At 45.0% G+C, this 13,229-nt stretch overlaps 2 protein-coding genes across 2 annotated transcripts; both read right to left on the bottom strand.

Annotated features, from left to right (window-relative positions):
* Window positions 1–20: 20 nt before the first annotated feature.
* Window positions 21–3,925, bottom strand: BCIN_05g01780 (hypothetical protein). Its single transcript, XM_001548172.2, has 4 exons — window positions 3,120–3,925; window positions 2,766–3,049; window positions 1,004–2,506; window positions 21–899 (listed from the first exon to the last, which is right to left on the bottom strand). Exons 1-4 carry the CDS (start codon window positions 3,794–3,796, stop codon window positions 241–243), a joined length of 3,123 nt encoding a protein of 1,040 aa, XP_001548222.1. The 5' UTR covers window positions 3,797–3,925; the 3' UTR covers window positions 21–240.
* Window positions 3,926–4,055: 130 nt separating this feature from the next.
* Window positions 4,056–8,044, bottom strand: Bcmrr1. The gene is made up of 3 exons (XM_024692862.1): window positions 7,493–8,044; window positions 6,565–7,419; window positions 4,056–6,488 (listed from the first exon to the last, which is right to left on the bottom strand). Exons 1-3 carry the CDS (start codon window positions 7,676–7,678, stop codon window positions 5,235–5,237), a joined length of 2,295 nt encoding a protein of 764 aa, XP_024548644.1. The 5' UTR covers window positions 7,679–8,044; the 3' UTR covers window positions 4,056–5,234.
* Between the last annotated feature and the right edge of the window lie 5,185 nt (window positions 8,045–13,229).

The raw sequence follows: 13,229 nt of genomic DNA on the forward strand, positions 1-13,229 counted from the left end.
GTATTGTAAGATTTTACGATTGCGCAATTTTTAAACTATTATATATAATTTCCTGCTGCGAACTTTCTGCAATGCTATAACTACTTATTTATTAGAGAGTGTGAAGAAGCCGACCAGTCGACTCCAAGGGGGGTATCTAAAACCATTTTGTACACTTCATCCATCCACTCACCATTCAATCCAACCCACCAATCTATATACATTACCCATCTCACATCTCACATCTCACCCCTCTCCTTCCTACCCCCTCAACCCCTTAATCCTATCCTTCAAACTAACCTTCTCCTTCTCATCCACCTCAAACCCACTCTTCTCCATATCATTAAACCCCGTATTCCCATTCCCATTCCCATTCCCGCTCTCCACCCCACTCCTCCCCTTCCCCCCCACCCACTTCTCCAACCTCATTTTGACCGCAACAACCGTCGTGCCCGTGGTAAACAAACTCGCGACATTCATCGCAGCCCCAATCAGCACCGAATCCGGCAACTGCACCGTGCACAGACTAATCCTCTGAATATCCGTAAAGCCCGTCACGAACGCCGCATTGGCGCCCGCGAACAAGAGACTCAACACCACACCCCTCAGAAGCTTCAATTTCTCCACTCCAGGCAGAAATTTCATCTCCAGCCCAAAAGCCACCATGGTCAAAACCAGGACACCGAACCCGAGGAGCCCGTGGAACGTAGTACCGTGCGATGCGGAGCCGAGCACAAGGATGCCGAGAACGCTGCCGCCGAGGGAGAGGGGCAGAACGGCGAATATCCAGATGCGGAAACGGGTTTTGGGGGCTGAGGCCCAGATGTGGGGGAGCGAAAGCATGGTTGCGATTTCGTGGCCCGAGGTGAGGAGGAGGGCGAGGGGGATGGCGAGGAAATAGGCGAGGATGACGAGGAAAGCTGGGTGGGGATGTTAGTTTTGCATCGGCTTGCGTGTGGGATGAGTGTATGTTTATGAGATGGGAGGAGATGAAGAATCAAAAACAAATAAACAGAAAACATACCATGCGCCACAATCAAAATCGTCAACCGAGTAATCCCAATCCCATTCACCGTAATCAGCTGCGTCGCCGGATTGACCAAAAACTCATTCCCCTGACTCTCAATCGTAAACGTCGCATTGGGTAACATGACTGTATTCCCCCCCGTGGAGGGAATACTCCCGCTCGCTTTCAGGCCTTGGAAAATCTGGACAAAGCCGCCGACGCCCTGACATGTAAGTGTATCGACACCCTTTTGCAACAGTACATCGAGAGAGGTGACGTTGACGCCGCTGAGAAGCCCGGTGGTGATATCGGAGACGTTGAGTTGCGTGGTATCGTCGACTCTCTTGTGAAGGTTGAGTTTGGGGAATGAAGATGTTGGGGGTGCGGATTTACGGATTACAGAGGAAGATCTGTAGGAGCGGGCTCGGATAGCTGGGGTGGAGAGATTATTTGCAGGTGTTTCTGTGGAGGAGAGAGATGCGGGGGTGGTGGAGTTGTTTCCAAGAGTGCTTGGTGTTAGTGAGCCGTTGGAAGATAAAGACATGCTCATTCCCAACATTTGCGCAATTAACGTCACACCCTGACCACCCAATCCCTGACCAAAAGATGTTGCGACTCCGCCCGTCGTATCATTGAAGTTATCCGATTTGAAGATCGGTACCGCGGCTTGCATCATCACATCAGATGAATTGGCTCCATTAAGAATCGCCTGGAAACCTCCCATATTCGCTACACTTTGACCAGCACCATCGACTAGACCTCTCGCGAGACCCTCGGCTGCCTTCGAAACAGACACACCTTTTAGAGCCGACATCATTCCTCCAGAAGAAGAATTTGACCCTCCACCAAGAAGTGCAGCTGCTTTCGCTTGAAGACGCGAAACGGTACCATTGGCAAGGAAATTACTAGTAAGACCATATGAGAAATCTCTCGCAACCATTGCTACATCCCCACCCATTGGACTTTGTGCCGTGGAAGGATCCTGCAAGCCCAGACCCACCGCAGCGCCCTGACCAATACCACTACCAGCTCCTTGCGCTGCTGGGCCCAGCATAGCAGAGATATTAGTCATAGACATGGCACTCATAAGTTTCGATTGCAACGACGAGAGCGTTCCATTCGCGAGGAAGCTAGTCGTGAGTTGGTATGCAAAATTATGAGCGACTTCTGGCGCGGCAGCATCAGCTCCAGTACCAGGAGCAACAGCCGCATTCGAAAGCCCTAGACCTTGCGCTGCACCGGCACCCAATCCAGATCCAGCTCCCACGAGAGTAGGTCCAACCATACTGGTAAGATTGGATCCGGACATGGCTTGTGAAGTTAATTTCTTGACATCTACGGCGCCAAGAAAGGAACTTGAAAGTGATTTGGTGAATCCATATGCGATTGCATTAACGTCAAGACCCGAGCCTGTGGTATTAGTTCCTGCAGCTGCAGCGGCAGCTCTCTTGAGCTTCATTCTCATAGTAGTAGCCGAATTCATTGGTAAATCAAGACCTTCTGCAGCACCTTCTCCCAACCCTATAACAATGTTAGCATGATCCTACCCAAGGTGTTTAATATTCCGGACTAAAATCCACAGATTAAAATCTTTAAAATAATGAATCCTTTCACATAGTGGAATAGCTTTAATCATTATGCTAATCCAGAATGATGAATATGAACAACTGAAAATGTCATTTCCAGCATCTCAAAATCAAGATCAAAATCTCAAACTAGACCGCAGTCTAGACCATTGTAGCTACCGATTCAACCGTATAATGAAAAAGAATAAACATACCTTTTCCAGCATTAACAACCGCAGATTGCAGCATTCCACTTGGCAAACCCGTCATCAATTTCGACATATCGATATTCGAGAAGAGGGACTGAGTAAGACCATTTCCAAGATTACCAGCAATCAAAGGAATGCCCGTCCCATTCGGCGCAACGACAGCTGATTTGTTGAGACCCAATCCACTGGCAGTTCCTCCTCCGAGACCCGTGCCGAGAGCTGCAGAAGCGGCTCCTGCACCAGTGAGGAAACTGGATGTGTCTAAAGATCCCGTGAGAGCATTTGATGTTCTGTCATACTAATTAGTAAAATGGATTCTGATGAAATTTGGTAGATAGATTCTGTTTAAAGAATACTTACCCGAATCCTAGATTTGCCGCGATAGCATTGACGCCTGATGGCTTTTCAGCAGTGGTCTGTTTAACTCCATTGTTAATCTTGAGACCAGTGGTAGCACCTCGTCCAACACCATCACCGAGGTACCCTGCCGGCGTGGCCAAAGAATCAGCAGTAACATCAAGAAGTTTCCCACCGAGCGTCTCGAAAATTCCCGTGAGGCCACCTCCTCCCGAAGCCGCTTTCGCTCCACCAGCACCCGCTGCCCCGCCAGCTCCTCCTGCCGCGCCGCCTGTTAATATTGAAGCAAACCCATCAAAAAGCCCTCGAGATTTCAAACTGTTCCCGCTCTGGGCTTGATGTGTATCCAGAGCTAACTTATGCAAATCATTGCTAAGAGCTTGTAAAGAGGTAAGATGATGCTGTGCGCTTACTGCACCCAGAATATCTGCGGCAGCCTTGAGTACTGATGCAATATCCTCTCCTCCTTGCAACTGTTCAATATCTGCAGTTTCGAGAGAAGCAATGCTGGAAGAAAACTGTGAAGCAGAGTGATTATCGGTATGAAGATATGACCTAACATGGTATACTCCCCATGGTAATAGAGACAAAGTATTAAGGAATAGTAATAAGGAAGCAAAAATTACAAAAAGATTTCGCGTCCAGACGCGTTGCTGTGGTATATGATCAACATTCCCCATGATTAAATAAATGCAATAAAGATCAAGTCACCATGACTTTCCGAAGAAAGAATAAAAAGCAGAAGGGAAAATAGTTTCCAGAACGGGTGAAAAGGCGAGGATACAAAACCGTGTATTAGAGGGTTATCCAGGTGAAAAGGTCTGTGTGTTAGTGGCAAGTGATTCACTAGATATTCTCGATGTGCACGTCAAAGTTGGCATCACTCTGCTCTTGGGCAGTTGTACACGAGTTACTGAACTCTAATTGGAAACAGATGAATGGGCTGCAGTGATGTGCAAAGCAATCATTGTAATATAATTGTCTTGACTAGAAATGCTGTGACTAGAGCTTGGATGAGGGCTGAAACAAAGATTGTTCAAGGACCAAGGGGGTAAGGGGAACTATATGACATAGAACTCAAATTATGACAGGTTAGCTAAAAAAAATTGAATGAACAAAATCATCTCATTGGCATGACTATGTATCGAGTTGGTTTCTGCTAAACATTGGGTAAGGGGCAATATTCGTCAGTGTCGCCCAGAATATGTAGATGAGATCTGCCTTTAGAATACTGATCGATTCTTGCTGCGTTCCCACAAGTTTATAAATTGACGGAAACAGACTTCTATTCCGACCACTCATATCAGATATTTCAGCTATTGAAGTTGTTCCAATGCACTCCAGTCATTAACATGTACCCCATCGATTGCCGATCACAACTTGACACAAGTCGAACATTCTCTTCACAGGCATCGATTCCGTTAATAGTGTCAAAGTTGTATAAAGTTACGACAACATGTAATTGTTTCCTCCATGCGAATGTACTATGTACATTTTTCTTTCAATTATTGCTTGCAACGTCCCCAGAAGGCTCTCACAACAATGAAAACACAACGAACAAAGCTTGAAATTTAATACGGGAATTGATAGACTCTTTCTTATTAGGTGTCTAACAATAACTTGTTTCGATTTATGGAGAAGTACGTGCCCTGGCACGGTTGGATCATGAATCATAATTCGCTTCACCATTTGTTTCATTCGGGTAGCTAGGTGCACCGCGTTTGGTGACATCTGAAATTTTTGATGCAGGGATTGTTTTCAGAAGCTATTTGAATGCGGGATACGGGTAGTCGTGTCTACCGTTGTCCGAGACGGCGATAAGATGTTTTGTGGGCCAGAGGAAAAACAAATGTCGGCATTTGCAATTTTCATTTCCATGAGTGTGTACGTGCTTGCTTGAAAGTGCGAGCAAGAATTCCGAAGTCCTTACTAGCCGAAGATTTTGCATCGACCCTTATTAGGTGTAAAACATACAGTGGCTGAGGGGAATAATTTGATATTACAACGTCTTTCTGTTCTTACATGCTCCCCATTTCTAATGTCATTGACCATAATAAAATTGTAAGGATAGGGTATTGCGTAGATCGATTTGAAAATCTTTGAAGCTTCTCAAATTGTTTAAGAGCCAGTGAAATAATCTTGAAATGAACCCCACATCTCTGGATTTTGGGGTCCATCGCTACAAACTGTTCCTAAACCAAATATGAATTCGTTCCAGTGCGGATTTGTATAGCCGTCCGGAATAGGTAGTGGGGATGCCATATTCGTGTCTGAGGGGGTAGAACCCATGGGCATGGGAAGATCGAAGCCCATTCCCCCGTAAATATTCTGCCCCATTGGGTCAACCTGTCCAATTGTAGAAGATTGACAGTAGTTATTGTTCTCCGACATGATCGGGGAGCATCCAGCAGCTAGATTGAGAGCTGGGCTGTATGTATTAGGGTTGCGAATTGCCGTTGGAGTTGTTGATGCTTGAGATTCACTGAGACCTCTTTCTCGCCTTCTTGCTGCTCTTGCTCTTTTCATTAAATTCCTGACTGGTCGCCAAATCATCCCATCTTTTGTATCTGCAACGAATTCACTCCATTTATTGTAGTGAAACTCAATGCCCTCCCAAGCTTGATCGGCAAGAGGGCCAGTTGGTTCCGCACAAAGCTCAGCTAAAGCAACCGCAATTACATGCCACGGCACATAACTTTGAAAGAACCAGAACCATCCCTTTGAAGGTTCATATTGCCATATTTCTTCCGCCAAATTTAGGAATGCCATAGCTGTACGCAAGGATTGTCCTCGAGGAAGCACTCGATTTGTAGATTTCCTTCGTTGAAGTGGATATTGTGTCACCAGCCATAACTTGAGCGATAATAGTCGTGATATCCGACAATACCACCACAATCTTGGATCATTGGGATCAGAACCTGCGAGATAGGTAGAATCGATTTTGTCAGTAAATCCTTTGATCATCTGCTCTTTTTGTTCTGTGGTCAAGACCGGCGCGTCTAGGCGCGTAGGTACAAAATTCATCCTCAATCCGATCCCGCTGACTGTCATTGTAATGCAAGCAAAGGTCATACTGGTGATCCCTATCCGATCGACCGGTAGACTTTTTGAGTTTATCATCATATCCTCGTCGTTTATGTTGGCAGGCATCTTTGTATCGAAAGAGCCATCAGTGATCATGGTTTCTGTACCCCGATCTTCGGAAGCTCTTGTATCAAGTACAATCAATGTCCACCACACTCTCCTTCGCATTTCCAAATCGAAAGGTTGCTGGCTGCCATCTCTGTGGAGCCCGATGCCACGGGCAAGGCGGACTGCAAGACCGATAAATGCCCATATAGATCGACTTCGATCATGAGTGCGCATAGCTGCCTGTGAAAGTACATAAACATCATCATCATCATCATCATAAAACCATCATCCAAGATGCTTAGAGAGAAACACTTACGATATACGTTATTAAAGCTTGTAAAGTAACAATTTCAACACTATTAAGAAAATCTGATTCTTGAAGAGCAATCTCAGTCGCAGTTTTGTACCGTGTTACTAAAATATTTCTTTCTTCATTTAAAAGCTCAAGGCACTCTTCATTTGTCATGCTCGTCACAGCAGCCAGGTACATAGCAAACACGCTAGCCTCGAGACTTTTGAATTTGTGCCGGCCAGTATTCTCATCGAGTAACTCAGAATTTGGGTTTGTGAAAAGGTACGTTGTTGGCTTGTGCATAGTGACGACCATCGGATGTACATTTTTGAAATAAATATCGAATAAAACTTTGGTATGGTCGTGGGATGGATATGGAATTATGACATTCGAGGAAGTGACCCTGGAATCAAAGACAAACTGTGAAGGAGAGTCATACTTGGATGCTGGCGAAGTTGCAGTGGACCCAGAATTTTCATCTTCATCGTCACTGGGGCTCTCGATGAGCTGTTTCAATCCATCAATTTCTTCACTTAGTCTTGTCCAAAATCCATCATGAGTGTAAATCGAGTCGTTCTCTTGGCGTTTAATAAAATCAGCAAATTGATGAGCCATACGACCTGGTACTATTCCAAACTCATGATGGTCTGGAGACGTGAAAGAACGATGAGGTCGCGGTCCTGATGATGGCGGATTTGACCGAACCTCGTATTCTACCTGACCATCCTCCCCAAGGAGTTTTGAGGCATCAATTCTGCTCACCAAACTTTCGAGATGAGAGATTCTTTTTAATAGCTCAGAATCACGAGACTTTGGATTGCTTTGTCTCGGTCTTGGGTTCCGAACACGTGTAGGGAAAATACATTCCGTGCCAGATGCCTGATTATATGTTATTCCAAGACACCTTCAAAGGGAGAGAGGGATTGGAGTCTGGAAAACAACTTGCACTCACCTGACATGGGATACACGGGTTTGTTGTTTTATTGCATCTTATCTTACGTCTCCTACAATTTGTGCAACTAAGCACTTTTGGTGCTGATGCTGATGCTGATGCTGGAGCTGGAGCTGGAGCTGCTGGGGGTGGAGGTTGGGCGTTTGTGCTACTGGCGGTAGAAACAACGGGACTGTTCGGATTCATGATGTTGAAGCATGAAAGAGTGGTACAGTTGTAACCTATATCAAAGACTCTGACTGACTAACGGAAGGATTGAGTGATTGAATGATTGGGAATGATTGGTTGGTTGGCTGGTTGGTCGACTGACTGACTGACCGACTGACTGATCAATGGGTGAACGAAGTGGTTACCCACAGAACACTCTCAACACGACGAATTTGTGGTTCTACAATCAGCATGGCATTATGATTATGTATAGTGAAACTGGAACTGGAATTGAAATTGGATAAGGCTGAGTGAGTCAGAACGGGCTCTTTGTTCAAGAACACATTTCGGAGAGAAAAAGGTGTCTTGTCGATGTAATAACCACTTGCACATGCACACGCACACGGTTGACCCTTTTTAGCAGAAACCTTAATAAATGTTGAAAAAGTCTAAAGCATCCTATCCAGACGAGTGCTTTCAAGCCAATGGGAAAGGCTTTGTCAGCTTTGTAAGCCCCCCGGAAGGATATGAGCCCGACTGCCGATCGAACGAATGAGCGAAGCCATGGGCCCAAATTGCGTGGACAAGCTTTTCCAAGATTAATAAGAGGGAGAGAGAGAGAGGGAGAGGGGTTTCCACTGAGGTAATAACCATCCGTAACCATCCGTAACCATCCGCATCCAAACAGGTAGTCCATGCAAACAGATACACCAGACAGATACTCCAGACAGATACTCCAGACAGATACTCCAGACAGATACTCCATGCAAACACATACTTCAAACTGATACTCCATCCAAACATCATTCTATCTATACACATGGTAAAATGCTGTCTATTTCTGTAGTTTAGTAATCTGCCTACTCAAGAACACAAACCTCCTATGATTAGTAGCAACTTGGAACATGCTCCGTGTACTCCGTGTATTCCGCTTACTCCGTTTCCTCCGCATAGAAGTTGGAAATTTTGCTTGGAAATTCTTTTTATCTCCGCTACGGCTTTCATTCTCCGTGCTGCTGCTGTTTATATCCGAGGACTGCAGCTGCGGCCGCAACAACAGTCACTGATCCCTACAAGGGGGCGCCGGGATACAGCGGTCGGCTTTTTATGCACTGCACCGATGTATGACGAGTACGTCCCAGCAGCACTTCGCTGGACACAACCATGCATAGAGTGAAGGCGGCCCAATGCCAGCAAGCCCAGCCTTTTCGCATACATTTTCGAGCCTCGATACGGATGGGCGTTCAGGCGACAGCGCTGCGTAATCTAATAGAAAGATCTCGGGGGCTTTATACTGGTGTACTCACGCATCTACCGTGTCTAGCTGGCAGAATGCCGGGTGGCCACACTCGTGCCACAGGATTGGATGTCCGGCAGAGTTGGGCGAGAATGAATCTAGGGGGCCAATACCTGGTAGTTTTTAAGGTTGGTCCACGGAGTATCCGCGATTGGCAGACTTGTAATATAAGTATAGCTTCTATTGACGCCATGTCCGATTACTCATCCGGCCAAAAAGAAAGATCAACGTCGAGATCCCTCCTTCTTACGACCGTTGCAACTTAGTTCACACATCTTTTCTTCGTCCAGTAACTTCTATAGGAGCAGCAGAAGTCTTTCTTGTAGGTGTGGCGCAATCTTCCGCCTGTGGGAACATTTAATCGGTCAACCGGATGGGCGTTTTTACCATGCTCCGGCATCAACGGCGCAAGGCTACAACCAAGCCACATTGTTGCACTGGACAAAAAACACTCACACTACGCTATCTACTCCGGTCTCAAGATATTTCACAGTCACACCATATTAATGAATCGAAGCCAGCCTCCATATTCTATTTGCAAAGATGCCTCAAGAATTCGTTCCGTAATGCTCGAGTGACATTAACAAACGACAATTAGACTACAGACTAAATTCACCCGGGCTCGGAATCTTAACCTCCAGATTGGACATCTGATAAGCCCAATAGTCCTCTTTCAGATAGGACTTTTGGCTGACACAGCAACTTGCTGGGTGTGAAAATGCGGTATGCTCTATGAAGATCTATTCGTGGAAAGGCTCCTACTAAATCTGCCGGAGATCCGAAATATCGGAACACATATTGTGATCATCTCGAACTCTAAGTTTGGAATTCGAATCTTTTTGAACATATAGGAAAATCAATGAGACTGTAGCAATCTTCCTCCTCGATCGTCATTAAATTGATCGACTTGAAACATCAGCGGTATTGTGTTGTATCAAGGTTACTGCTGAAGAAAGAAGGTGAGTTCTTGTTGGTACGAGAAGGATACGGAAGACGTAGCACCCACGAATCTCGTAGGTCCTGTATGTCTAATTGTATTCTGTCTAAAGAGCTAGCTACGTATTGAAAGTAGTAAGCCTTATAAAGGCTTACTAAAAGAGCTAGTCTCTTTCGCATTCGCTTAGGGCTTTATTACAGTTGCTATATTACAGTGGTAATTGAATTGAAGTTATTCACTTCGTTCACACAGTTCTAGTCTACGCCTTAGCTGGAAACCTTCCTATTTATATTTCTATGCTGTACAATAGATTGTTGACAGCCTACTCTTGCATTGATGGAAGGATTATGTTCTGTCGTTTTGGTATGCACTTATCCGCAAGTTGCTTGGGCTGTGACACCTAATCACATCAACAGTGTTTGCACAGATCTTTCGTGGTTGTAAGTACACATCATGTCAAATGTCGACTTCGTCCGAAGAACTGGATTGCGAAGGAAACTGCCATTCTTGGACACTTGATATTGTCGAGTCTCCTCCATTGAAGTCATGGAACGAACGACTATTGGGATGCTATCAATTGTGTTCAAATATATAATGGTCGCAGACTTCCCTATATCATGGACAAAATGATTGCTTTTGATGGCCTGGTAATTTTTTGACCTCAAAACTTCAAGGGCCGTTTATTTGGGTTGATCCTTATTATTGAGCCATGTGTCAGCCAAAATACGCATTCTTTCTTCTCGATCCTCATGGAGATACTCGGTCACCAGGAAAATCATGAATAACTATACAATAGCTCCAGCTGCGAACCTTTTTCTCTACCAAAATGATGAGCTTGAAATATTCGTGGCAAATACTCGAAATCCTACATTCTATCCACCGGGTTCTTTCCATGCTCCCCTCCTTATTTACTACGCATACGCATACAGACATGCTTCATCCACATCTCATTTCCCATACATACCCTGCCATCAACTACACAGGTAGATAGATAGACAGACAGAGAATCATAAGTACACGAACTATATTTCCGCAAGAAAATTACCTCATGACAATCACCTTACCCCAAAGCGGCGAGAGCCAATCATGCGAGTTTGGTTGCACATCTGGATTTATGTTATTTTACATAAGTTTCTCTCCTCCATCCGTCCAAATCGGGAACCAAAGAATGAAAAAACACAGCACATCGTCTGGGAATAAAAATACGGGTAAAGTTTTGTTTCCGGTGAGGTTGGTACATGCATACCGTCTAGGTATTTGAAAAGATGTATATGGGAGTGATGTCTGAAGTCTGAAGTCTGGTTTGAGTGGATTTTCTCGAGGGGTCTGTCTGGGGGTGTGGATATAATTCGTCGAGATCAAGACTGGACCTGATCTGGAATGAATGAATGAGTGGAGTCTCGATTTCTATGGTTTTCTTCAATGTCCAGTGTGATGAATACTGTCTCAGGATATTTCTTGCATGTACGTTTTGCAGCTGCAAGACGCAAGACGTATTGCAGATGATCCTACAAACGTACACTTGAATGAACGCGCGTCGTTGTAGGCGACGAACAACATAGTAATCCTACCATTTGTACCACCTCCGACTTCTGATTCCCGAAACCTTTCCCGGTCTGTGTGGATTTGCGGCTTTCTCGTGGGACTCGTCTATTGCGATACTGGAGTAGACAACAGGCCTTTTATCGTGGAGGTCATCATGAGTCTTCTTATTCTCTTTGTTACTAACTCAAATTTGAGGACTATCATTCTCGCGATTCAGACACTCAGATACATCTTTTCTGATAGCCTAGTGACTTTATGCACACTAGCATAGAGTGGGTATTTTAAAATAGTCTCTTTCGCGATGGGAGAAGAGGATGCAGTTCAGACGTGCGGAGGAATTGGCCTTGGTCGTTCACTGTAGGAGATCTACCATCTTTCAGCACTTGAAAATATTGGCGCACAAGTTTTCCATGCTTATGAATGCGTTGGATCATGTGAGCGATGTCTCTGGATTTGAGAGCGGCGTATCGCAGCTTGGTTTCGCAGATGTCTCATTGACTTAGGCTTGAACTAGAGTAGCTTTATAAGGGGAACATCCTTTCCGAAATACCATAGCTTTGATTCCAAAAGCTGCTTTTTCGTAGCCATATTAGCTGTCCGCGAAGAGCCTTTGGACATGCTGGAAGGACGGTCTCGAGTGACCCTCGGGCATAGCATGAGATTCGCTGACCTAGGTAACACAGCTCACTTCCGCTTCGATTGAAGCAGGAGCTTCACTAGGTACACCCATGATGAGCCCTAAAGCAAAATCAATACGATGATATACAGCTTTGATAATTGGGAGCGACAGGAATATAGGGATGGTAATATCAAGTCTGAAAGAAGATTGGGTCTCGTTGAATGTTGAAGCCTTTGGGCACTAAGAGAGAATCGAAGCTAATTATTTCGAGTATCGAATCAAAGGTGATCTCATGATTCTCATCAAACATTTACACATCAAGAACAGTGAGTTTCTCAATACCCTGAGTCAAAAGCGAGTATGCAATTCATTCTTTAGGGATGATATCGAAAATTCCACCCTGGCAAAGCAAGACAACTTCTCCGCTGGGATATGCAAACCAATGAAACAAAGAAAGCTCTAGAGAATTTTATCATCCCGTCACTAATTGGCGTAGCATAGAAGCATCACCAGGAGAAAACTTAGGACCCAATTCTATTGCAATCTTCCCGAGGCGTCGTGACTTTAGTAGGAGATGTCGTTAATACCAGAGACATTTCATCGAAGAAAATGAGTTTCCACAAGACACGATGAACACGTTTCCCTTGCATTTTCTTTCCGTCTTCACTATTCAGGGCTTGGAAACACTTTTATCTGATCAGAGCTCTCTATTGCATGATCGTATTGGCTAGTCTGGGATCATCGCGTTTATCAGACGCTAATTTTCTGATGGCATGCATCCGGAACCCGTCGTTTTCGTTCAGCTTTCACCATTTATTAAGATTATGGTGATATGGAACAACAGGTCGATAGATAGAGACGCAGATGCGAGGACTTGATTAGACACCACGGCACCAACACAGCAGCCAGTGCCATTAAATTGGTTGTGGTCAACAGAACCAAGCTGACCTACGGATTCGAGAGGTTCCAAAACGACTTCGAGTAACGACTTTGGAAAAATACATTTTATCAGGGTCCCAGGAGAAGAATTCGCTTCCGAATTCTTGAAGAAGGCGTGTCTCTAGTCAGATTGTTTTTCCGGTCTACATGAGCGTCGCGAGATCCCGAGATTCATTAGCATCAGCTACAATGAGACAGCGATATAAGATTCCCACCACTGCAAGTGTATGAGATTCGACATCTTTCAGAGTCG

The sequence above is a fragment of the Botrytis cinerea genome, chromosome 5 (assembly GCF_000143535.2).
Source record: "Botrytis cinerea B05.10 chromosome 5, complete sequence".
NCBI classification, from domain to species: domain Eukaryota; kingdom Fungi; phylum Ascomycota; class Leotiomycetes; order Helotiales; family Sclerotiniaceae; genus Botrytis; species Botrytis cinerea.

What these genes read in the sequence shown, in the direction of transcription:
- BCIN_05g01780 (XM_001548172.2), bottom strand. Translation starts at nt 3,796, where the DNA reads ATGGGGAATGTTGATCATATACCACAGCAACGCGTCTGGACGCGAAAT. An exon ending in GCGGCAAATCTAGGATTCGG is followed by an intron (nt 3,050 to 3,119) that starts GTAAGTATTCTT and finishes TTAGTATGACAG; the next exon opens with AACATCAAATGCTCTCACGG. An exon ending in GGTTGTTAATGCTGGAAAAG is followed by an intron (nt 2,507 to 2,765) that starts GTATGTTTATTC and finishes ACATTGTTATAG; the next exon opens with GGTTGGGAGAAGGTGCTGCA.
- Bcmrr1 (XM_024692862.1), bottom strand. Translation starts at nt 7,678, where the DNA reads ATGAATCCGAACAGTCCCGTTGTTTCTACCGCCAGTAGCACAAACGCC. An exon ending in ACCCGTGTATCCCATGTCAG is followed by an intron (nt 7,420 to 7,492) that starts GTGAGTGCAAGT and finishes ACATATAATCAG; the next exon opens with GCATCTGGCACGGAATGTAT. An exon ending in AAGCTTTAATAACGTATATC is followed by an intron (nt 6,489 to 6,564) that starts GTAAGTGTTTCT and finishes GTACTTTCACAG; the next exon opens with GCAGCTATGCGCACTCATGA.